The sequence below is a fragment of the Sander vitreus genome, chromosome 5 (assembly GCF_031162955.1).
Source record: "Sander vitreus isolate 19-12246 chromosome 5, sanVit1, whole genome shotgun sequence".
Lineage (NCBI taxonomy): Eukaryota > Metazoa > Chordata > Actinopteri > Perciformes > Percidae > Sander > Sander vitreus.
In genome coordinates this window covers 29,318,394-29,344,803 of record NC_135859.1, presented here as the reverse complement: position 1 = coordinate 29,344,803, position 26,410 = coordinate 29,318,394, and the positions used below count along the sequence as shown (strand labels likewise).

Genomic DNA, 26,410 nt, shown 5'->3' with positions numbered 1-26,410 from the left:
TGGCTGAGCGCACCCTGTACACGAAGTGCTTCGCAGCGACGCACACTAAACCGGACTGATACTGACCCCAGTTGCGGACGGAGCTTAACTCTTTATTTTTTCCATGCTCTGTTTGTGTCTTTTCTGTCTCTTTGATCTACGTATGTCTTAATCAGAGTAAAGTGGAATTTTTTTTACTTTTCTTTTCCTCGGAGAACACAAAGCCATCAGCAGCTTGATTTGAAATAAGCCAAGGTAAGACAATGTTGTTTATTAGCGTTATTTACTGTCAAAACAGTGGATAATTGTCTGTGAAATTTATTTTTAAAAACTAATTTCCCAAAAGTGAATAGGACTCATTGTAGCCTAAGATCGTTAAGTGCTTGTAATAGGTTATCAAGGCGTAGAGGTTTCGGGTCAGTAGGCTAAGTAATTCGAGCTTGTGCACGCACGTCCTATTCTCTATCCTTCTGTCTGTCCAGCGAGTTTTGTCCGCGTTGATGCGCTGAACGCAATTTGGACACAGACACGTCTTTGTCCAGGAGTGGTCAGTCACGCATGTTTGTGCGTCAGCTCCAGAAGTTTGCATCCTGAAGCGCAATGTGATGCGTAAAGTTCCCAGCAGAGGAGAACCATCGGAAGCCAAACAGCCCTGGAAACCGTTCATTTTTCACCAGCGCGTGTGAAGTGCAGCGACTGCTTTACGCGGAACGTTGGCACAAAATGTACATCCATAGTTATTTTCCTTCATCCACCGGCGCAGGTCCCGTTGGCTGTAGGCAGATGTAAATCATGAAAATTCGTGTTTGTGCGTGAAATCCGAGGCGTAGCTGCAGGCAGAGGCGATTCTAGGATCTGACCTTTGGGGGTGCTCAGCCCCTAATGAAAAGTTGATAGCAGTTAAACTAGGAGGGGGGTCCGGGGGCATGCCCCATAAGATTTATTTTTTTAAACCCTTAAATCATGACTTCTGGTGAGATTTGGGGAAAGACAGATTGAGATGTGCAATTATGACAAACTATCAACAGATTAAAAGCATCTGCTGTGAAAAAAGATGGCAACTACAAAGCATGATTATTGCAGCACACATACCCAGGGGTGTCGGACTGGGGGGGACTGAGTTCCTCATGTGAGGAGGGCCCAAAAAGATGCTAGAATAAATAGCTGTAGGGAGGTTCCCATAGAAAATGCCTTTCTAAAGGGCCCAGAATTTTGAGCTACGCCGCTGCACATACCTTGAACTGGTAAATAAACCTTAACATATTCTTAGACAGGATAATTCATGTTTTTTTCTGCTGTTAATTTTCAACTTTTTCATTTACATCATTGATAGAAACTGATATGGTTATACAGCTAAATTATGACGAATATAATCTAATCTAATAATGCCTCTGAACCAGATGGGGAAAATACAACATCTTTTTTTCTTAAGAGCCTAGTCCTCCATGAAATGCATATGTAAATATAATGTGAATGAAATATTTTAAGTGTTTTTGCCCGTACAATATATGTCCACTTTCTCATCTGGTTCTTCCAGGTCCCTCTCTTTGTCCAATCTCTCTCCATCCTGCTCTCTCCCTCTATCCCCCTCCCTCCGTCATATCACTGACACTAACATACAAAACATTTTATAATCAACTAGAAAATAATCTTCAAATAAAAGAGAAAACAAAACACAGTAGTCCTACTATATATATGTCTTATAGGCTACCTAGCCATTTTCTCACCTTGTTCATATTGCTATCTGCCCTTCTCCCTCTCTATTCTCCTCACTCCTTTGTGCTGTCAACCAGAAGGCAAATGTAATCGACTAATCAACAGAGAATGTATGTGTAGGCTACCAAAGGTTATAAATTCTCCTATTTATAACATATGTGAATATGGGGTTGCTGTTCAGTGCAGTAGGATAATGTTAAAGGCTTATCTTATACTTTCTCAGCTGAACCTGGCTATTTTCTTTAAAAAACGTAGGAAACGTATATCCATCTATGGGGAAACAGACTGTGAGTCAGGGTTTGTTGTTCCAGTGTTTCAGTTCTGATATGAATGAGTCTGATGGTCCGTCAGGTCGAATTATTTCTTTTTCATTGGCATTGACTTATTTATAGCATATATACATTTATGATTAAAAAATAAGAAAGTGTCTGGCAGGGAGGTAACTGCAGCGGCGGCGCTAGGCTATTTTTAGCGGTGCTCAAGCTGTTACGGCAGGCTTTTAATAGCACACTTTAAAAACTCGTTGTAGGCTACTCCTAAGCTACATTTGCCTACAGTTAGCAATTTTGTCTAAGGTTGCACAACAAAATTGGACTCCGTGGTGAATAAGATCAGATACAATTGCCATCATTGTGATCAGGGAATCACAGATTGGTTATATATATATATATATATATATATCTCGTTTAATTGCAGTGCTTATTTTCTTATATGCAGCAAAGGAAATTGAAATATCAACAGCAGCTTAGAGCGAAAAACACAAAGATTCATGATTTGTTTTCATCTGATTGGCTGTTCAGCTTGTAAACAAGAATGGGGAAAACAAACGACTGTGACAAGCACACCTAAGGCTCCTTTCATTTTTCATCTCATCTGATCTGTCAAAACTGGTCAAAAATTAAGTTTGAATGTTCATCTAAAAACACACAGGTTCGAACTATTAGAATAACTATTTTTGCACACACATAAGATAGCAAACGTAGCCTAGAACGAGATATACATAACTACTTGTTTAGGCATATTTATTCCAGCAATAACATGTCTTTTAAAAGATCTCTACAAATCAGTAAAATGTAACAACTTAATGTTTAATTCACATGCTCTTGTCACATCATAGGAAAGCACATTGCTATTGCCAGATGACTGACAATTTAGTTTGGCTAATTTTCGGTAACCAGTGTATGATGAAGGCATGTTGGGTGGGTGAAATTAGCAAACTAAAGGTCGTGACACACCAACCAGACGGCCGACCGTCGGCAGAAAAGGCAGTTGGACTGATCAGTCTCTCCGAGTTGGTCAAAAAAGTGCTTCGGAACACACCAAAGCGACGAGACGTAATACGTCTCCATAAAAGCAGGCGGCGCTAATCTGTATTGTCGTAGGCTCTGTTTGGTTCTGCCACTGCTAGAACAAACGCTGTTTTAACAAAGGTATCCGATTTCCCCTGTTGAATGATGAATAGATTACCGCTACCTGTTGGTATGGGGAATTAAGTACGTGGTACTTGGGCGTCGGCTGTAGTCTGTGTGGTGTGTTCCAGTGCTAATTTTTGGCCAAGACAAAGGCGACGAGGGCCGACAAGAGGCGACGTCACAGGTGGCCATTGTTGTTGGTAGTCAGCGGCCGTCGGCTTGGTGTGTCAGGGCCTTTAGAGTTTATCCTGCACAGGTAAATGTCATGACATAAAATGTCATAACTGTAATATTTTGGTTTCTTTTAACCATTTACTTGTTTTCATTTTAAGATAGCTTGGTCACCTATTTTTACACATTGCAGTAATATGATATATAATATTTGTAATCATTAAATCAAACTGACTGTTTAAAGATAATCTTAATCCAGATCATATTTTTCCTCAGTGGTTATGGTAGCAGGTTCATATGATTTCCAACATATTGACTTTACACGGCTCTTCCACCAATCCAACCCTAGACTCATGCTGCTTATGAATGATACTCTGATAAAAAAAATAGGAATCCTCACTTAACCTGGATAGTTGTGCTGAAGTTGCAAAGCTTTCAGTTTGAGAACAAAGCACACAAAACGAAGACCACAAATTAGAGCTATTAAGTGTCTCCCCAGAACGTTTTTCTAAGGGTGGAAAAAGCCATCTGAAATGATTTTAATTCAAATTCCAGAATGACCTAATTGCATTGAAGAGATTGACATTCTGATGATCACATGATTTAACTATGATTCTTCTCTGGTCAAACAATTCTAATAAAAATTCACAAGTTGTGGGTCCATCAGTGGACTGTGCAAGCAATTCAATTAATGTTATGAGTAAAAAATGGATAAGGAATCCATTTCTCATCTTTAGCAATCAATCAGTTAGGAAGACTATGCTCTATGGTATGATGTAATTTGATTAAACTCATGATATGTCTGTACATTAATACAGAAACAGGATTTAGTTTGAATAAAAGTAGTAGCAGGAAGTAGTAATCAGGAAGATGTCATCTGAAACCATTGACCACCCCAGGTTCATCACCAGGTTTGAGATATCATATGTAGGCCAAAGATGAAGAGAAATGGGGTTGAATCCCACAATGTCTCACTCATCACATCCTAAAAAATCTAATCCAAAAAGAATATTGTGGATGTACCACATCCTTGGGGTACGCACAAATTATATTTTAGGGTGGCACTGGTCTTCCGTTTACTGTCTAAAATAACAGATAAAAAAAACTCATGCATAATTTGGGCAAAATGTGCTCATCTGCATGAAATCAGCACAGCATAAAATTCTTTTTAGAGTATTATTCTTCTATTAAGGTCTTTTATGTAGAAGAAAGTCACAAAAGCATTTTGCAATTCAGTGGCAACATTGTTCACAATAAATACTAAAAACATATCTTTGTCCCATGTTTGTGGGGATTTCAGTCTCAGGCCCTATCAGATTACGTGCATTTTATAGATCCCATGTTGCTACCCGTTGTCCACACTTGCTGAGTTTCCAGGCAAGGGGAAAGTGAATAGCACCGAGAAACACCAAGAACTCGTGTCTGCAGGATGCAGCGGACTTGTTTGTTGTTTCAGAGAAAATGGGCTATGATCAAAATCTTAGAAAGTGTATAAATGTAGTCATAAATAGGTGTACCTTCACCTCAGTCCTCCTTCAAAACAGTTCTGATCATTACACATACGTTCCAATACCTACAGAATACTAACATACTATTTAGTATGCCAGAAAACTGTTTAGTTTGTCTCAATACATTGTATTGTTGCTGATGTATTTTGCAGTATGCAAGCCAGCATGCTTTTCTGACTACTGACCCACAATCCTTTGCGCAGCATATATGTGCCAGAGTGTGAAATGTTCAAGGCTCTTTGTTAATAAGAAGTAGCCTCTCCCAATTATATGCATACTGCATGCAACAGTACACACTTTGTTAGGGCAGCTGCAGTACATACTAAACGTAATTTGAAATTTTTGATGTGATGTGGAACTCAGCCATAGTGCCAGATACACAACACCCAACATAGACCACCATTGTCCTCAAGCTTTTCCACGTAAATAATAATCACACACAGTTATATCAGATAAAATGAGGACTAATAATCACTACATCTACACTTTTTGATGCAAATCTCTACTCTATACGTTCACAGTGATTTACTGTCACAGCTGTTTATTTGCTGTTGACTTGGGAGGAAAAGAAACCACTTTAATACACTTGTGCACCCCAGAAACAGCTGTTAGGGACAGAGATGTTTTTTTCTTCATTTCTGGATCCATTTTGTTGTCCACTTGTTGTTTTTTCTGTTTCTCACAAAATGTCAGTTTCCAGTGGAGCTACAATGGAGTGAGACAGCATAAGATGTTTACAAGGACTACATACAATACCGTCAAAAAGAAATGCATGCAAACAGCATTTTAAGATTCCTGAAAAAGCATTGTTCTCTCTCTGCTGTCATTTTGGGGAATTTATAAAATCATAAACTTAAGTAGAGTAGAAGAGGGCGGCTGAGGGTTAATAGGCATGCCAATAGTGTCTGATTTCCATTAGTCTATGTATATCCTTGACGTTTCACTTCCGGGATTGCTCCGTTGCAGCCGGAAAATCTGCCGGATTTCAGGATTTCACTCATTTAGGCCGGATATCTGTTGCCTTGGGCTTCCTTTGTGTGGGCATTTTAACCTCTGGTTGATTTATGAGGACTATGGTTTACCTTTTCTCAGATCTCTGCAGGGTAAATCCAGACAGCTAGCTAGACTATCTGTCCAATCTGAGTTTTCTGTTGCATGACTAAAAAAACTTTTAAACGTACACACGTTCCACCAAAACAAGTTCCTTCCGAGCCTATTTTGCAGCGGCACCGCGGCTTTTCTCCGGTGCCTAGCACCACCCAAGACGATTGTGACTGGTTTAAATAAATGCCAATACACCAGAGCACGTTCCTCCCATCCCAGAAAGCTATGTGGAGTAGCCAGACTCTCCTCCAGCGTACTTTGAAGGAGGGTCTGGCAAAGCGAGATTAGATTTCCATATATACATAAGAGCTGGTTTTACGATGAATTATGCACACTACATTAATGGAAACGATGGGACTATGTCATACATGTGCTGTAACTAAAATTAGCTGCACTACTCAATATTTTAGTTATTTTTATTTTTAATATTAGAAATGAGCCAAATGACAATATGTAATGTGAAAGAGGTAGTAGCTCATGGTGATGAAAGAGTTCTCCCAACTCTGCAGATCAACCTTATAATTAAGGTGATATGTCAGTTTTGTTTCTGCTGCTCAATCTCTTCTTTTATCAGTTTAGACCTTTTTTCATGTAATTAATGTAACCTTGTGAAACATACTAAGCATTTCGGCAATGGCGTATAGCTTCCATTATTTGATGTATTTTTAGTTGAAAGAAGTTTTTTCTAGCATGAATGCAGAAAATGCATTATTGTTAAATTTTCAAAAGGTCTTTTAATGGGGTTTAAGTCTAAGCATTTTAAAAAATCTCATCATCTGTTCAATAAGTTCCCATTCTTTGAAATTGCAGTAGAAAGTGGGCTGGTTCACCATAAAGTCATCTACTCGTCCTTTATTTTTCAGGTTTAAAATGAACGAAGGACTTGAGAACAACTTGACTCAACTGCATGACAACTGGACATTTTACAACTCCTCCGTGGAGTATGTCATACCCAGGAGCAACATCACCTATATTGGATTTTACCTGCATCAGCCATCCACAGCAGCCATCTTCATTGTGTCCTACCTGCTGATCTTCCTCGTGTGCATGGTGGGAAATGGAGTGGTGTGTTTCATTGTGATGAGGAGCAAAAACATGTGGACTGTCACCAACTTGTTCATCTTAAACCTTGCTGTGAGTGACCTCCTGGTTGGGATTTTCTGCATGCCCACAACACTTCTTGACAACATAATTACAGGTGAGCAGGGCAGTAATGTGAAGCTTTCATTGTGTTGCTGTTGTTGTTGTGTTTAACTTGGAAATGTTTAGCCAAGCTGGCTGTGTGGTCATATAGGTAATGCAGTTGGTCGTTTTAACACTTTCCAGACTGAAATTTCTTAACTACAACTATTTGATGGATTGCTGGGAATTTAGGAATGGGAATTTATGCTCTGACTTTGACTTTAATCCAATCTAGTGCCACCAACAGGCCAAAGCTCCCAACACTTAGTCTGATGACAAGATATCTAAAAAAAACTGTAACCCAATCTCAACAACTTTTAGGAGAATTTCCATAAACACTGGTTAAGACATTCATGGTACCCAAAAAGATGAATCCTAATGCTGGTGATCCCTTACTTTTCCTCTAGCGCCATAAGCAGGCTGACATTTTGAGGGAAATGTCTCAGCAACTATTGGATGGATTACTATTAAATGTGGTACAGACATTGAAGTTAACCTCAGGATGTATTGTAACAACTTTGTCGATACCCTGACTTTTGATCTTGCGCAAACAGGTCAACATTTTCACTTGTCCAACACTTAGTTAATGAAAGGATACCTCATAAACTAATTACTTGATTGCTGTCAGTCTCAGGTACAGTTTAATATTAAGATGTAAGGGCCAACATACTACAAAGGTCTATCTTGACATGTTTTGCCCCACTAGTTCTAAAGATCGATGCGGCAAATTAATATCTCCATTTTTCCTCCAACTGTTTAGCTTTTGGGTATGTCATGATGCATCACAGCTTCACAGGGCTGCTAGCCCTGTTAGTCCTTTGATTAACCTTGTTCCCTAATCCCTAACCACTGATTATATTTAATTCTCTGCAGGACTGCTTTTGTTTTTAGTTTAGACTTGCATTAATATGGACTACTAAGAGGTACTTGGAGGCCATCCCAGGCAACATGAGTCTTGAGGCGATTCTGAAATGAACTATTGTTTTCTTGACAGCCTGTGTTGATCAAAAGTGAAGAAGGCTCAGAGGAGTTGAAATTGTCAGGAGTCAGGCAGACTTCCCTGCATGCATGAATAAGACCAGGGCATTTTTACACATTGGGCTGATTAGACTTGACAGTTTTTATGATACAAATCTCACAGGAGCGAGAGATTGTGGCTGAGAGTTTAGATTTTTCAAATAGACTGTCTACAGAAGCTGCAATGACTTAATTCAAAACAAACAAACAATTAAAAACCAGACATCATAATTCCAAAAGATGCAAGTTTTCTCTCAACTGACTAAAATCAAGATCATCAATTTTACTCAATTAATCAATAAACCTAGAACCTCCTAAAAGGTGTTAAAATTTGGATCTAACTTAGTGTGAAGAGTCATCTGGAAAATAAAAAAAAAAAAAAAGCCTGCGAGCACGTCTCTTTATTAAATGTCAATTGAATGACAAAAGAATGCTGTGAGCAATCACAGCTTATTCTTTTGTTATCACCAACTGAGCTAACCCAGCCACCTTTGGGAGTGATTTAATACAAACCACAAACTTCTTCCTAAACTTAACTAGTCGTTTCGATGCCTAAGCTTCACTTTTCGTTGCAGCATATCACGAAACTGTAATCTCCGCCAAAATGACAGGCAGCTCGCAGTGTTCTGTACCTGGCTCACAGTCACCTATTCTCAGGTAATTGAACCACCAACAACGACCAGCAGCTCGCGGTGCTCTATACCCGGCGCATAGTCACCTATTCTTGGGTAACTGAACCACCAACAATGACCGGCAGCTCACGGTGCTCTGTACCCGGCAGACAGTCACCTATTCTCGAGTAACTGAACCACCAACTATTGCTGAGCTGACGGAGCACCATGCGGAGCACCGTAGCTGCTAAACACATCTACTAACTGCTGCTGATACGACGAGCTGTGACGGAGGTCTGTAGCCTGCGTCACGAAGCTCTGTAGTGGCTTGCAACTGCTGCTCTGTAGCAAGGAGCTCTGTAGCCAATGTCACGTGACCAGCCAGCAGTCTCCTAGTTTTCGTATGATATCTTAACTATTTGCACAATTCGTTCCTGAGAATGCGTTGCCATATGTGTCCTTCCCTGATTCTGTTTTAGCATGGCTGGCCGACTGGTACTATCCATGATATTAGAAGGGGGATTCAATTCTTGCATGTTTTTTGTTGTTGTTTTTTCATAAATTGCACCCTGATGTGACCATTTTCCGGAAGAAAACAAACATCAGCCTTGACTACTGGTGGTTAATTCAACATGGATAACGAATTACAGCCGTTTCTTGATGTTGATGCTAGCAGCTGTTGTGCAGTTAAATTCTGCATTTTATAATGCTACTACTGCCTAAATGCACAGAGGCAAGCTATTATTGGAGTGATTTGTGACAATTCCTGTGTGAAATGCTGTTTTAAAATGAGGATGTAGGATGTAGCTTAAATCGCCTTATTCACCTCCAGAGATTACTTTATAAGTAAGGGTATAATGAATAAATAGATAAGACTACAACAAATTATACATCTAATGCCTCTAAACAAGAGCAGCAAAACACAGCCAGGCTGTCATTATTTTATGAATCAGGAACATGTTAGGGTCTGACATGGAGTTTGGGGAAATCCAGCTGGGAAAGTGCTTTGTGTCATTTAATCCCTGCTACAATGACATAACTCAAAATTAAATCCAGAAATATTATGGACAGCTTAGAGCTACCAGAAGTAAACAAGAATGAAAGTGTATCAGCTTTGCATTAGATTATCACATTTAAAATTATGTACTTTACTCCTGTTTTACCTGTCTAATACCTCTTTCACACCACCTACCAGGGTTGGGCTAGAGTTGTCTGATCAGGGTTCAACCCTCCTTTTGGAAATTCAAACCAAGCTAGTCAACATGGGTATATCCCTGGTCATGACAAATCAGAGATCAGCTGGGTCAACGTGGGAACAATGCATAACAATTACCATGTACTAGTAATGGGCGGGCTTTACACGTCATATTCAGTGAACAGCTAACATCACATACTCCAGGCCATCTGTATACCAGCATAATTAAGGTTTTGTAGCTACTTGTACAGTAGGGAGAGAAAAATAAAGCAGATTTTGTGATTTTTTACGCAGTGATTACATTCTAAAGCACGAATAAATAACCATCAAACACTTCTCAGATGATTTTGTGCAGACTGATTTCTCCTCCTCTGCATATTTATTGCAACAGCTGGAAAAGGAAGTAGGTTACTCTAGTATCGATTTTTGACTATTTTAGGACGAGGGGAGAACATTTCTCTTTGTTTGATTTTATTAAAAGTAAAGTGGGGCTTTGCTGTCGGCTTTACGACTCTTTTTTTTAAAAGACAGAGAGAAAAAAGAGAGATGCATGCTCCCCAGCAGTCACACTGAACTGCAGTCTGCAGATGGGTGTCTAGTGCCAGAGAGAGGGAGTAAGAGTGGCGGTGCCGAGAGAATGAAACCAAACTTATTTTCATACGTTTACGTCAACACAGGACACCACCATTTTTCATCCTGCCTCCTGAACATTGGTTTCCTTTAAACAAAACTACAATCTTTCCGACTACAATCTTTCCATACCCTCAACAAAGTAGTTTTGTTTGCCAAAAACTAGGCAAAGAAAAAGGCATAAGCACTTGTACTGTTTACACTGAACATGCTTTCCGAGGAAATAACCTTTGAGAGGGATGCACTCCCAAATTTGATGAGATCTAGCTCATGTTTCTATCACGATTGATGCACTTATTGTACACCACTTTGGACAGAAGCATCTGCAAAATGAATGTGATGTAATAATGCACAGCATGACAAGAATAGAAAAAAAAATTGAAAAACAGAAACAAGAAAACCTTAAAGTCCACCTACTCTCTAAAATGTGTATTTCATATGTTTTATTTTACTTGGATGTTTGACCTTTGCTGTGCAGAAAGATGTATGTGCAGAGTATGAAACAAGAAGGTTGTTTTCACATTTATTTGCTGAAGGTTTTTTGTGCTCACCTTAAATACATCTACATTTTGAAACACATAATATTTGTGTGTAACTACTTTGGCGTTTTGGAGCCCTCAAAACTGAGTTGTTTGGAAACCCTGCTGTACTGTTTTTGTTTGAAAAAATATGCACAGCATGACAAGAATAGCACACAGCAAACCAGAAACAAGAAAAACTTAAAGTCCCAATGTAGATTTCTTGTACTTGGATGTTAGACCTTCACTGTGTAGAATGATTTTTGTGTAGAGTTTGACACAAAAGTTGTTTTTTTTATTTTTTAGATTAATGTGTTCAAGGTTATCTGTGCTCAGCTAAATATCAGTTTAGGGATGATTTTGTGAGGCCACAACTAGTTTAGAAGCCAATCAGAGTCCATTATGAAATGTACACATTGTGTGTTGTGGAAACTTGACACTTCCAGCGCACGCACAAAGAGAACAGAAACATCTCGTATCCAGTAGTTAAACTTTTTATATTAAAACGTGCCTTGAGAAGATATTTTAAAGGAACATTCAAAGCTTCACCAAATTGCTATTTACTGCAGTCTATTGTACGGTAAATTGCTTCTCATTTTCTCCACCCAACTATGTTATATGGCATATCCTAGTGGAGACATTACAGGAGGGGGAGGGAGAGCAACCACAAATCATTCTAGTTGACTGGCATTCATTGGATATGGAAGTATGATTTTTCCTACAGCTGATCATCCAACCAAACTGAGCAACAAGGGAAGAAAGGAGTAGAACAAGAAGCTGAGAATCATAGACCTAAAAAAACCTAAAAACAACGGAGCTCTTTTGCTGCGAAGGGAGAGCCTGCTGGAAGCACATGAGTCAGAGGAGCACTTATCAGATCTAAACAGAGTGGGCGTAGCAGAGAAAGTGTCACCTGAACATTAAGGGTAAAGTCACAGAGATGAAAATTGAACTCAGTCAGCTGTAATATGAAGCACAGTGTCAACCAGACAATGGGAAGAGCTCATCACAGTCTACCAGAAACTTTATGATGACAGCCTCATGCTGTGCAATGCATTTTAGCAGCAGGGAGTGGGACACTCAGACTGTCAATGACATTTGACATTTGACATTTGAATCACACTCTAATAGGACAGTGATGCCGAGTGTATATAGCTGAACATTGTACACCAGTCAGAGGGACAAGTGTTGGTTAAAAATAAATTTTCTAGACTTCAGGGCCTCCAAAAAAGTGATTTCATAGAAGATTTGAATATCCTCTGGACATGTTTATCAGTGATGTGACCCTTGTGTTTGTGGTCTATGTTGCTGAGGAAAACCCACAATGAGAGATCAGTTACTTAGCGCATTATGTGCTGCTTTCTGTCACTTTGTGTAGCTGCAATGTGAACATGAGCATCTTGTTTGGCCCCTGAGTGCTCTGTTAAGACTGGACAACAAACAATCTAAGCATTGTCTCTCAAAGAAAGCTTTTATCTTCTGCAACATCAGGATGTTTCCAGCGCATAATGCTTTAATGGACCATAACAGGGTTTTGTCATCTGCATCAATGCTTATTGGCCAATTGCAATTACCTCATAAAAGAAGAAACACAAGGAGATGAAAGCGACAATGTCACCCAAATGTGTTTTTCATATCACCTCAACAACCATCAATTTGCTTTTAAGGATATTGAGGATAATGGTACTGCATTATCACACTTGCATAACTTCTGCAGCTGAATAAATAACACATGCGTTGTATTAGTGTCACATTAATTTAGTATTTAAAACCTTTTGCGTGTTTTTGTGGATATAAATCTAACAGCTGAATTGTTTTTGGAAAGCAATTAGGGTCTAATTTGTGTAAAATTAATAGTGTTCTTGAAAACAAAAAAAGCGGATAGTAGAGGATCCCCGTTGGTTGGTAAGCAGCTCAAGATCCTTCAGAGCCTTAGGCAGTGTTAATTAGTGGTTTCTACACTAAATACGTTTTGTAAAGGAGTCTGGCACTGCTGCATGTTCCTTAAAAAAAGTATAATAAAAAACGAAGGAGCCGCCATTTCAGTTAATTATTACGTGCACCATCCTATTACATGCATCATCCCACCGAACAGAACAAAGATCAAGACGTCTTGTAGAGATGGGAGTGTGAAAAACATTCCTATAACAAGCAGACAGGGCTACACTCTTTGCTTTGTTGGTCACAGAGACACTTGACATGCATACAGGGAGAATTGGCATAACCCGTTTATTCACTGCTGTGCATGTAAACTGAGTTTCAAGAGTTGAGCTTGATCCCAATGCATCAACATAATTTATAAACTGTAAACTCCTGTTGAGGAAATGTTAACACACTTTAAAATCAGACCAATCTATCACTGGAAACTCAGATATGGTTTCTCCACCTTTAAGTCTCGTGGTCATCTGTAATCTGACTGGACATTCTCTTGACATGTCAGCAAAGACCAGGGTTAAAGTTCAAATGATTGTAATTTAAATGCAGAGCAAGGCAGTGCAAAATCAGGGCAGAGTAAACAACAAGTAGTGCTGCCACAAGCTTCAGCATTGTCACTCTCGAAACTCAAGCCGACATAAAGCAATTCTTCCACTGTGTAGACAACACAGATTGATCATAAACTTAAAGGGTATTTGCAGTTACATGTTTGTCTTTTTAAGGGGCTTAAATGTTTAGGGACAAACTACATAGTGAAAAGACAACTGCACTAATGGCTACTTATTACCTCTGCCAAGGAGGTTATGTTTTTGATGCAGTTTGTTTGATTGTCCGTTTGTTAGCAGGATTATGGAAAAACTGCTGCCCAATTTTCATGAAACTTGGTGGGAAGGTGTAGCATTGGCCACATTCAATTTTGTAGCAGATCCGAATCGTGGGCGGATACACATATTTCCGTACTTTTGTGAACATTGCGAGTTAGGGCATTTTGCCTTGGCGGAGGTCTGCGTTGTCTGAGTACATTTCTAATTTATTGTATGTTCAGTCTGGTCTTTTAATCAAACCACTAGCAAAATATGTTCTAGGAAAACTTCTAGCAACATCTTTAGCAAACCAATACCTGTATTATCGGCACAAGATGATATGAAATGTGGATCATTTAATTTTATGAAACGTCTTGACTTCCTGAGAAGAACTTTTTCCATCACTATAAACTCTAATCCTGATAGACACCTGTTGCCCACAAAACCCTCCCTTTAAAAGTGTACGTCACCAAGTGTATTGTCATGAATTTGTGGGACTCACGAGACAAATTCAAATAAGAATGGTCCAAGTTGAAGCAGCAGCAAAGGCTGAGATTCAGATTTCTAGTACCCAGTATCAAGCTCCAAAAATGTTTCAATTAATTTGTACCTCACTTATAGAATTAACCACTGCAGTGACCCCCGAAAGCTTTAAATCCTCATTCAACCTTTGTAATAAAAGTGTATGACAATTAGGCACGAGTACGGGTTACAGAAACCAGAGGTTATACTGATGACAGTCTGCAGACTGTGATTATTTTAAGTCAGCCACAATAAGACACAGACACTGTCATCATCTCTAGTCACTAGCAGTCCTGATTAAGTCCAAATAAAAAAGGGATTGTTCCGCCTGAATACACTTATAGATAGGATATTATGGCTATCGCTTCTGCTCCCCTGTACTCTGATTTGATTGGGTGTGTGAATTAGTTTGAAATCATACATGAACAGCTGGTCTGTCCTAATGCATTGTCATAGAGGTATATCAGCTGAATGCATCTTTCTTGTCAACAGGATGGCCTTTTGGAAGCCTGGTCTGCAAAATGAGCGGCATGGTTCAAGGGATCTCCGTGTCAGCATCCGTCTTCACTCTGGTTGCTATTGCTGTTGACAGGTACAGTGGCTGTATTTTACTATTACTGCTGCATATTATACAACAATACACTTTCTTTTTCCAGCACCTTTCACACTTGAATTGCAACATTGTTTTATGTGAACAAAACTGAACAAACCAGAAACAACTATGATTACACAAACCACCACAAAGGCAGCACAATCCTATTAATTTATATTCTAAACTCAAGGTTCACTGACTGCCTTTCTCCCTGAGCTTTCTGTATCTCACAGCCTTCTTTTGTGAGTGGAAGATATGGTTGAAAGCTAAAAAAAAACAAAACAAATAGAAAGTGATTTGGCAGGGTGAAGCTAACTCAGCCAAACAAACAGCCCTACCTTTATTCACATTTTCCCACCTATGGTGTTAAATCCAAAATGCTTCCTCACATTACGTTATGGTAAAGTGAAGTGACAGTTTGGTGTCATAATTATCCATAGCACAGTTTTCTCTACTGTGTGTTAGCAAAAAGAACAGGGTGTGCATTCGGTCAGATGGACGGTGCATTTTTGGAACAACCCCTGCCGGAGTATACGCCATGGCCTTATATGCTTATACACTGATCATTTTTAATTAATTAATTATAGACAAAATATGAGATTTTTTTTTACCATGTTAAAACTATATTTTGAATAAAGTCACAGTCCAGTATGCCAACCTTGAGTTTAGGAAATTTTATTACAGATATGTGTTCCCGAGGTCTTAAGTCAACATCATTGCTCAAGGCAATACAATGTATTATTTTGATCTACATCTGACTCCATATCTGCATTAAAATGTAGATTTCTTTTTACACTAAAAAAAGGTTTAATACACAGCGGCACCCAGCGATGAAAAGTTAACCCAATGCGGAAGTGCCCTAACCCTGCCTTCTTTCTAATTTCCAGCAGGGGGCGACTCCACTGCCTTCAAAAAGAAGTCTGTTTCTATAGACGTCTATGAGAAAATGAGCTTACTTCTCACTTGATATATTACCTCAGTCAACATTTTTCTAATAAATTTATGGTCGCTAGTTTCAAGCCTTTGTCAATACAGCATGATGTTCATTTTGTAAATATGGTACTATTTATTTAAAAAAAGGTACACACCGACCTGCCAATCATCATAGAGGCCTAGTGATGCTAACCATGGACCTGTGTAAATTAAAATAGCCGTGAACTTGTTTTCGGGTGCTCTTCATGTTTTCATCTTAAACTTTGACCCTCTTGCTGTGTGCTTTCACTTCATCAAAGTGAATTGAAACAACATTATGTTGTTTAGCATTCGGTAGCACCTTGCCAATCAAAGCTAGTTAGCCAGTGCTAACGGGTAACTTAAGGGCACTTAAGTTTTTCTTTGATTTTCTGTACTGCCGTACATGCAGACGAATGGCAAGTGCCCGGAGGTCTATGTTTACCTGTTGGTAAAACTCAGCTGGATGACTTGCTTCTGAAGAGTGAAAAATCGGCAACTCTTCCTCTCTCTCTCTTTAGCGTTTAGCTTAACACAGCGCCATTTCAACCATAACAATACTGGCTTGGCTGTGTCATCCTCCCCAGCTATGCCATCTTGTCCAAATCTGATCACTTGTGGCTCCAAAATACAAAGATGGCGCCGGCCAAAATGCAAATTGCTGGCTTCAAAACGGCAGTCCACAAACCAATGTGACGTCACTTTTACAGTGTCTGGTATGTTACTTTTGTCGGTTGGTGTGTGTGTAAATACACAGCATTCAAAGTTGGCCCCATCTCCCTGAGAGAGAGAGAGAGAGAGAGAGAGAGAGAGAGAGAGAGTGAATGAAGAGAGGGATCGGCATTAGCCATAACAAAGCTGTGAATCAGAGGAAGAAAACATAATTTTCGGTTACGATTACATTCTTATCCATAAATAAACACACCCACACCTCCGCACAACCCTACGAGAAGGTGCCGCATTACCGAATTCTGTGTGAATGCAGCCGAAGCGCAAACTGTATCCTGTCTGCTGTGGCCTCTCTGCTCTGTGTGTGTGTGTGTGTGTGTGTGTGACTCACCCCCGCCCTCGGTCACACAGACAGACCAACAGGACATAGCAGCACTCTGCACACAGCAGGGGAGTGAGATGAGGAGCAGGGGAAAGGCATAAAAACACAGCAACGTTACAACCCATTTGTCGTGAAATACTGCCGCTTTGTATCGTACAGGCGCTGGAGGGTGCCTTGTGTGTCAGTATCAGAGGCCGAAGTGGGTGACAAAGTGGTGGTATTTCACCGCCTGGGAATGATAGGGGGCTGCACACCCTTCACACTGTTATTGGCTGGGGGTTAAACACCCACATGGAGCCCATAGGCTCTTGTCTACGCCCATAAACTTCCTGAACACAAGAAGAAGAAAAGGCAGGCAAATGAGAAGGGTTGTACAGCTTTCTTATCTTTATCTAGTATGTGTCCTCTTTTGAACCATCATGCTGAATTGCCTAATTGCAGTTCATAGAGATGACACCAGCTGGCTCTTAATCTTACTTAATCAATTTATAAACCACTGGAGCACGTAGAATCTCACAGTGGGGAAATGCGGAAGTACACATCCAGTGGAGTTATAGCAGCTCTCGAAGCTGGAAAAATGAAAAAGAATGTTGCCCAGTCCTCAGACACCAGACGTGCATTGACGTCACTGTCACAATTTGAAATCACTGGAAGGTGTCTGCGCCTCTGGAAAGGACAGAGTTTGAAATGCTTTGATACTCAAAAGTCAAAGTCACCTTACATATCTATCAGCCACATGACTAGAATTAGTTTTGAATGAATGAGGAGATAAAGGGCTCTCTTGTCTGCCCGTTTGGCCAGTGTATTCATGCACAGATACGCCAGAACTTAACTACTGCATCTATTCTAATGTGACCGTATTGCTATAAAACTATTATCAAACTATTATTCTATTCTATTATTCTATGTTGGGATGACAAATGTTTGACATTTTTTATGTGGCCAATAAAACCCCCCTTTTCCTCTATATCTTAACATCAACACTAAACCCAACCATAGTCATTCATAAATTGACTGGTCTAGTTGTCCCTGCATGCCTCTGTTCTAGTTGAGCTTAGAGCTTGAGTCAATCCACCTCCCTTTCAACGGAGGCGGTAGTCAATGGTAGTCGCCAGTTTTGTCTAAGCTGTAATGATTTACATCCATCCCCCTGGAATGTTTCAACTGATCTGTTGGCAAATAGAAAAAGTCTACATTCTAATAAAGTGTTTTTTTCGTCTGTGTCTTAAGTTGTCTGTGTATATCATGCCTGCAGCTGCTTCACAATCAAAGCACAGCCAAAAATTACACTCTCTCTCTCTTTTCTTCTTTTTTTAAACAATGGCATATATATGTACACACACACACACACACACACACACACACATATATATATATACAAATATATAATTTATACTTTTTAAAATTACTTAAAATTTTAGAACATAAAATAAAAAATGTTTATTTATTTAATTATTACATTTTGTATGCCCTTGTAAACAATGACATTCAAGATGGGTGTGATATAATAACTAGTGATTAAGTTACAAATAATACTTCGTACAACCACTTCTTAAAGTCTGCATGCTCTGAAACCCTATACACTTCTGATACTCACGTGACCATACGCAATACACGCGCTACCGTATTGACTTTAAGATTCTTCTTCTCACCTTCAAAGCCCTCCATAATCTTGCTCCTCCATACCTCTCTGAACTCCTTCAGTCCTATACTGAACTCCATCCCGAACTCTTCGATCCTCCTCTTCCTCACTGCTCTTCACTCCTTCTGCCCGCCTGTCCACAATGGGGTTTAGAGCCTTCAGCCATTCTGCTCCTCGCCTTTGGAACTCCCTCCCGCTATCCATCCGTACCTTAGAGTCTATACCTCCCTCAAAACCCACCTTTTCCGAAAGGCTTACCCCACATGACTCCACTCTCCATCAAAATAATGGATAGATTGCTTTATTTTAATTTTCTATCTCAATCTTGTAAATGTGTTTAATTTAATTATATTTGCCTTTTTAACTATATTTTTGCTTGTTTTAACTGTAAGGTGTCCTTGGGTGCTATGAAAGGCGCCCATAAATAAAATGTATTATTATTATTATTATTATTATTATTATTATTATTATTACTGCCTAAACAGACTGACTGGTCACTGGTCATCTTTTGTGGACGTTGTTAGAGGGGCGCACTTAATACATTCATGGGGTATGTAATGCAGAGGACAGATTCAACACAGAACCATACATCAGGCATTAGTGAGAGCAAGAACAGCAGGCGAGTGAGTGACTTCAATGTGTGAGTGGTGAAGAGAAGAGAGCGACTGTGAGCGGTGTCGGAGTTAGCGCAGCGGCTGCTGTGAGGGAAAAGCGAGAGGAAAAAGAGATTGCAAAGACGATGTAAAGTGAGTTAACAGAAAACACCAAGCTTCTTAAAAGCTCTAAACACCCATACAGGTGTTTTCAGTGAATTGTGGCTGATTAGACCTCTTTCCAGTACTGTGTTGGTGTGGTTATACTGATTGAGTGACATCCCCTGTTAGTGCTGTTGCACCTGTTAGGGCGGGACAAATGACAGCTTTATCATTCTTATTGGTACAAAGAAGTTCCCATCAAAGCTCGGGCCACCTTCAATCTGAGCAGAGTCAAATTAGCCAGAACACCTGTGTGGTTGATCAGAGGCTTTGAGACACAGTGGTTGTATCTCATAACCCTTAAATTGCCTCCTTGAGTCCTCTACTTGCCTCACTTCCTCGTGTCATAGTCCCTCCCACTGAGGAGGCATGGGAGAGATGCGAGGAAATCGTGGGAGAAGAAAGGCAACGAGCAAATGTGTTTTAGAGGGATGAGACGTCCTTTCCTCTGAAGCGTCACATGAATTTGTCATCTGTATGGGTGGAGTTAGCATCTCCTTCAGCTGCACGGCTTCCAGGAAAGCTGCTCTCATGTATCCTCGCCTATAGCCCCTCAATGCTCGCTCCTTCGTCCTCAGGGCAGAAATAAGAGCTTTGAGATGGCCTTAACCGAGGAGGGACAGAACAACTTCCGGTTCAGCCGAGGAGCTATCAAATGAGGGTTATAAGATACTGTCGGTAAAGTTAAGGATGTTACAACTGGGACACATGGAATGTACACAGTGTCACGCACACATCAAACCTTTTTGTTTACTGAAATTGCACAATTTTTGCGGTTACGTAATGGATTAATCGTGCAGCTCTTGAGCACACCTATATCAGCTGATTCATAAATTTAAACATCATAACTATATTCCGGAGGAAGCCCGGGGCCCCCGTCTGGAGCCAGGCCCAGATGGAGGGCTCATCAGCGAGCGTCTGGTGGCCGGGTTTGCCACAACCCGAAGAAGCAAAGTGGCACCTCCCTCTCTATCCCATGGGCCCACTACCTGTGGGAGGAACCGCTAGGGTCAGATGCGCTGCCACACGGGGGGCAGTGAAGGTCAGGGGCCTCGACGGACCAGACCCGGGCAGCAGAGGCTGGCTCTGGGGACGTGGAATGTCACCTCTCTGTGGGGGAAGGAGCCGGAGCTTGTGGAGGAGGTGGAGCGTTACCAATCAGATCTGGTGGAGCAGTCTTGGCTCTGGAACCATACTCCTGGATAGGGGTTGGACTCTTTTCTTCTCCGCAGTTGCCCAGGGTGTGAGGCGCCGGGCGGGTATGGGGATACTCACAAGCCCCCGGCTGAGCGCCGCTACGTTGGAGTTTACCCTGGTGGACGAGAGGGTCGCCTCCCTACACCTGCGGGTTGTGGGGGGGAAAACTCTGACTGTTATTTGTGCATATGCACCAAACAAAAGTTCGGAGTGTTCGGCCTTCTTGAAGACCTTGAATGGAGTCCTGCATGGGGCTCCAGTGGGGGACTCCATAGTTCTGCTGGAGGACTTCAACGCGCACGTGGGCGATGATGGAGACACATGGAGAGGCGTGATTGGGAGGAACAGCCTCCCTGATCTAAACCCGAGTGGTTGTTCGTTGTTGGACTTCTGTGCTAGTCATGGATTGTCTATAACGAACACCATAATCGAACATAGGGATGCTCATAAGTGTACTTGGTACCAGAGCACCCTAGGCCAAAGGTCAATGATCAATTTTATAATCGTTTCATCTGATCTGAGGCCATATGTTTTGGACACTCCACTGTGAAGAGAGGGGCGGAGCTGTCAACCAATCACCATCTGGTGGTGAGTTGGGTCAGGGGGTGGGGGAAGACTCTGGACAGACCTGGTAAGCCCAAATGGATAGTGCGGGTAAATTGGGAACGTCTGGAGGAGGCCCCTGTCCGACTTTCAACTCACACCTCACCCCAAGGAGCACTTTAAGGAACTCCTAAATCCAACTAATACGCCCTCTATGTTAGAGGCAGAGCTGGAGGATGATGGGGGATTGTTGTCGATTTCCCCTGTTTTGGTTGATACGCCTCTTCAACATTGCGTGGAAGTCTGGGACAGTGCCAAAGGAGTGGCAGACTCAGGGGTGGTGGTTCCCCTGTTCAAAAAGATGGACCAGAGGGTGTGTGCCAATTACAAGGGTATCACACTTCTCAGCCTCCCTGGTAAAGTCTACTCCAAGATGCTGGAAAGGAGGGTTCGGCTGATAGTTGAAGAGGAACAATGCGGATTCCGTCGTGGTCGTGAAACAACGGACCAGATCTTCACTCTCACAAGGATCCTGGAAGGAGCCTGGGAGTATGCCCATCCCGTCTACATGTGTTTTGTGGATCTGAAGAAGGCGTATGACCGGGTCCCCCGGGAGATACTGTGGGAGGTGCTGCAGGAGTATGGGGGTGAGGGGGTCCTTTCTCAGGGCCATCCAGTCTTTGCATGACCAAAGCGAGAGCTGCGTCTGGGTTCTCGGCAGTAAGTCAGACTCGTTTCAGGTGAGGTTGGCCTCCATCAGGGCTGGTTCTCAGCAGGAAACCGATGGAGTGCCTACTCCAGTTAGGGAATGAGTCCTTACCGCAAGTGAAGGCGTTCAAATACCTTGGGGTCTTGTTCACGAGTGAGGGGACAATGGAGCGGGAGATTGGTCGGAGGAATTGGTGCAGCGGGGGCGGTATTACATTCAATTTATCGCACCTTTGTGACGAAAAGAGAGCTGAGCCAGAAGGCAAAGCTCTCGATCTACCGGTCAGTTTTTGTTCCTACCCTCACCTATGGTCATGAAGGCTGGGTCATGACCGAAAGAACGAGATCCAGGGTACAAGCAGCCAAAATGGGTTTCCTCAGGGGGGTGGCTGGCGTCTCCCTTAGAGATAGGGTGAGAAGCACAGTCATCTGTGAGGAGCTCGGAGTAGAGCCGCTGCTCCTTTTCGTCGAAAGGAGCCAGTTGAGGTGGTTCGGGCATCTGGTAAGGATGCCCCCTGGGCGCCTCCCTAGGGAGGTGTTCCAGGCACGTCCAGGTCGGAGGAGGCCTCGTGGAAGACCCAGGACTAGGTGGAGGGATTAAATCTCCAACCTGGCCTGGGAACGCCTCGGGATCCCCCAGTCGGAGCTGGTTAATGTGGCTCGGGAAAGGGAAGTTTGGGGTCCCCTGCTGGAGCTGCTGCCCCTGCAACCCGACCCTGGATAAGCGGACGAAGATGGATGGATGGAACTATATTCATAAATATCAAAATGTACAGTAGACCTCTGTGCATATGTAAAGAACATTTCAGGTTGATCTCAGTAAAAGTTTAAAAAATAAAAATCTATTCATCGCCATTTGGCAAAAACAACCTGGTGTGCCTTTGTATTCTGCCAAAAAGCACCACAACAACCTTTGTGAAAAGCTTGCTGCAGACAAGATGTACCTGTTTTGAAATTGATCTGCAGTACAAATTGCATTAAGAACAAACAGTGACATCAATGTTATTTATTAATACTGAACATTAATCCAACAACAGAGTGAGATAAATTATTTGTAATTCCAAAGCTAAATCACATTTGCTTGTGTATTCACTTTGTTCTTTATTATTTAATAAATACTGACTAGTAGGGATGCACCAAAATAGCATTTTTCGTTCTTGGCCAAAAGAGAAAAACGACCGAAAATATGAGCTGGAAATATATGCCTCTCCACCCAGACCCTGCCCTCAGCACTCAGATTTCCCTCTGAGTTGATCTAGCAGTTATCACGGTGCTACCTAGGCCGATCATGTCAGTGGTTCACTTCAGGTTTGATACACCACCTGAAAACACAACATCCAATTCAATATGCAGAGTAAATAAAAAAATCTATTACATTTGATTGTTACAGAACTGAATGAAGAATAATATATTTAATATTGTGTTTTATATATATTGTCAAAGTTTGGTGTGTTACTTTCAATAAAAGTGTGATCATTTTATTGGTTTGTAGTTTTTCAATTCAGATTCATTCAATTCATGAAATCAATTAAAAAGTATAATATTAACACAAATATACAAAACAAAACTATTTTAAAATGGGTTTAAAAAATAAATCATTTTTGGTTTTCGGTTTTCGGCCCAGTACACCCTGAATTTTCAATTTCGGCCCAGAATTTTCATTTCGGTCCATCACTACTGACCAGCATAGTTTGCATATCCCTTATACTCATGACCCCGAGATTCCTGACAACAGCCCCTCCATGTGAATAAAACCTGGATTAGTCACTTCGTGAAATACAGTAACTCTAATCATACAATGTTGTCCCATTTTAAGTAAATGTTCTTAGCCGTCACTCTATTTTTAGAGTATGTAAAAGCAGGTGCAATGTCTGCATCCATTTTTCCTGATCATGTCTTTCTTTTTATTGCAGATTCAGATGCATTGTCTACCCATTCAAGCAAAAGTTGACCATATCCACAGCCTCCTTGATAATAGTCATTATCTGGGTTCTGGCCATATCCATTATGTGTCCCTCTGGGGTGATGCTACAAGTGACCAAGGAGCAAACCATTCGGGTGTTACTGGGCTATGACAACAAAACAAGCCCGTTTTATTGGTGCAGAGAGAATTGGCCAAACCAGGAGATGAGGAAGATTTACACCACTGTCCTGTTTGCAAATATCTATCTTGCTCCTCTTTCCCTCATTGTGATCATGTACGGCCGGATTGGCATTACGCTTTTCAAAACAACGGTTCCAACGGGAGGAAAGCCGGGCAAAGACAACCGCCACACTGTGTCAAAGAAAAAGCAAAGGGTGATTAAAATGCTTCTAATAGTTGCTTTGCTTTTCATCCTTTCCTGGCTACCTCTGTGGACCCTCATGATGTTGAGCGACTATGCCAGCCTGACTCAGCAGCAGTACAGAATCATCAACATTTACATTTACCCCTTTGCCCACTGGCTAGCCTTCTTCAACAGTAGTGTCAACCCCATCATCTACGGTTTCTTCAATGAGAATTTCCGCAGAGGATTTCAAGCTGTGTTCAAGTCTAGCCTGTGCACGGCGGATGGACAGCGGAGGAAAACCTACTCACACAGGCTGCAGGGAAACTCTGTGCTCCCAGCTAATAATGCACAAACGTCCCTGGAGCCCATTTCTCTTAACAGCCTAGATAAGAACCCTTCCAGGAGACTCAACCACGTTACTGAACAGGACCTGGTCATGGAGGACATGGAGAAGGCATCTTGCAGCAGTGGGGGTGTGACTGCAGTGTCTATTTGAGGAGACACACGGATAATTTTTTTTTGTTTTTTAAGATAAGATAAGATTTTTTGGGGATTTTAGGTCTTTATTTATTTAGGACAGCCGAACACATGAAAGGGGAGGGGGGGTGGGGGGGTGGGTGGAAGTTTCGTTATTAATAAAAGGGAAAACAATCTCATTGGAGGTGCATTACTTATCAATTAGGATATTGCATTGATAACCGGCTACTGTCATGCTCCATGACACTCCTTATAAAACTGTATAACTGTATAAAGATGCATCAAACATAAATGTACTGTGATGTTTGCAGGGCAGATTTCAAAAGTGAAGTCACCTAGACAAAAATGTTTTCAATTTAATGACCTTGTAGATTGGCACATTAGATGGAACGTCTACGCTGTATTTGTGCAGTATTCACTTCTATTGAGTTTTAGAAGTACTTAAAGTACTTACAGATCTTAAAAAGGAAAACCTCTGTGGCCTTTAAAATAGCTTTTAAACCAAGCTTCAAAGGTAAAGAGGTCCATCATCCATCAAATACGGTGGCCGACAGGGGCAAACGCCCTGCAACTTAAGAAAACACACACAAATAGACAAAACACAAGCAAATTAAGAAAACAACTTCATTAATTTGATGACACATGCGCAGCATTCAGCAAACACGCTGCAAATGCACACAACACAACCAAATACATAAACGCACTGCAAATACACACAACACAACCAAATAGATAAACGCGCTGCAAATATGAAACGATGCAAAAAGAAAAGCACACAAACCCAGAAAACAAATGCAACAAAAAAACGCAGCATCCAGATTATACAACGGAAGTTCTCCAGACCTCTAGAGGGAGCAGTTAAGTGGAACAGCTTGATTTTCGACCCCACAGGGAGAGAGTGCGCTGCCTTTTTATTAGAGTTGGGTATGGCTGCAGCCTGGAGAACTCCATAGACTATATATTAAATTAATATTATTATTATTATTAATAACATAATATATTAGTAATATACAGTCTATGCTCCCGTCTCATGCCCTCCCGGCTGGTGCAGTCCCGAGCTTTGGCTTTTCAAAATAAAAGCTTGCGTTTGGTCCGCTATGTGTTTGTACTTTGGTGTGTTGGATGTTTGTGAACTAAACAGTACGGCAATCATGCTAATGAATACAATAATGTTTTCAGCAGATGTCTTACTTACAACACGGAGTTAGCAAAGCAGTTTTGTGTTTATATGTGCGAGCGGGATTTATTCAGTTTGATAAATCCCACGGTAAATTGGCTGGTTTACTAAACAGGGAGGAACTATAAATCCTGTCAGTTTTTTTGTATTTCAAGAGCGAATTGCTCCACAATATGAATACAGATTGATCATTTATTTGTTGTATAATCACAATATTACACTTGAGGAGGCCTATACTTCAGTATTGCGCCTTTCGTACCTCGAAATTAAACCCTCTCATGTAATATGGCTTAAACAAACGTCAACATTAAACGCTGATGCTATTTTAAATGTTTTATTATTACGAGTTTACAGACGTCTCTGCTGATTGAGTATCACCTGTGACCTGAGCCGAGACACACCCACCAAACAAGAGAAAACATATCTCAAACATAGACTTAATATTTAAAGTCTAAGCAGTTGCTCTCTCTCTCTCTCTCTCTCTCCGTGGGGTCGAAAATCAAGCTGTTCCACTTAGCTGCTCCCTCTAGAGGTCTGGAGAACTTCCATTGTGTAATCTGGATGCTGCGTTTTTTTGTTGCATTTGTTTTCTGGGTTTGTGTGCTTTTCTTTTTGCATCGTTTCATATTTGCAGCGCGTTTATGTATTTGGTTGTGTGTATTTGCAGTGCGTTTGCTGAATGCTGTGCATGTGTTGTCAAAATAATGAAGTTTTTCTTTTTGCATCGCTTCTTTTTTCGAGGTT

General features: G+C 41.1%; 1 protein-coding gene across 1 annotated transcript; it reads left to right on the top strand.

Moving 5' to 3' along the window:
- npffr2a (neuropeptide FF receptor 2a) lies at nt 1–24,601 on the top strand. The gene is made up of 4 exons (XM_078249814.1): nt 1–234; nt 6,754–7,088; nt 14,796–14,895; nt 23,656–24,601. The coding sequence occupies exons 2-4, from the start codon at nt 6,761–6,763 to the stop codon at nt 24,506–24,508; spliced, it is 1,281 nt and encodes a 426-aa protein (XP_078105940.1). The 5' UTR covers nt 1–234; nt 6,754–6,760; the 3' UTR covers nt 24,509–24,601.
- The last annotated feature ends 1,809 nt before the right edge of the window (nt 24,602–26,410 follow it).

Bases quoted from the DNA above. Each gene is read 5' to 3' on its own strand.
- npffr2a (XM_078249814.1), top strand. From the start codon at position 6,761: ATGAACGAAGGACTTGAGAACAACTTGACTCAACTGCATGACAACTGG. The intron at 7,089-14,795 runs GTGAGCAGGGCA...TCTTGTCAACAG, and splicing joins TCTTGACAACATAATTACAG to GATGGCCTTTTGGAAGCCTG. The intron at 14,896-23,655 runs GTACAGTGGCTG...TTTTTATTGCAG, and splicing joins GTTGCTATTGCTGTTGACAG to ATTCAGATGCATTGTCTACC.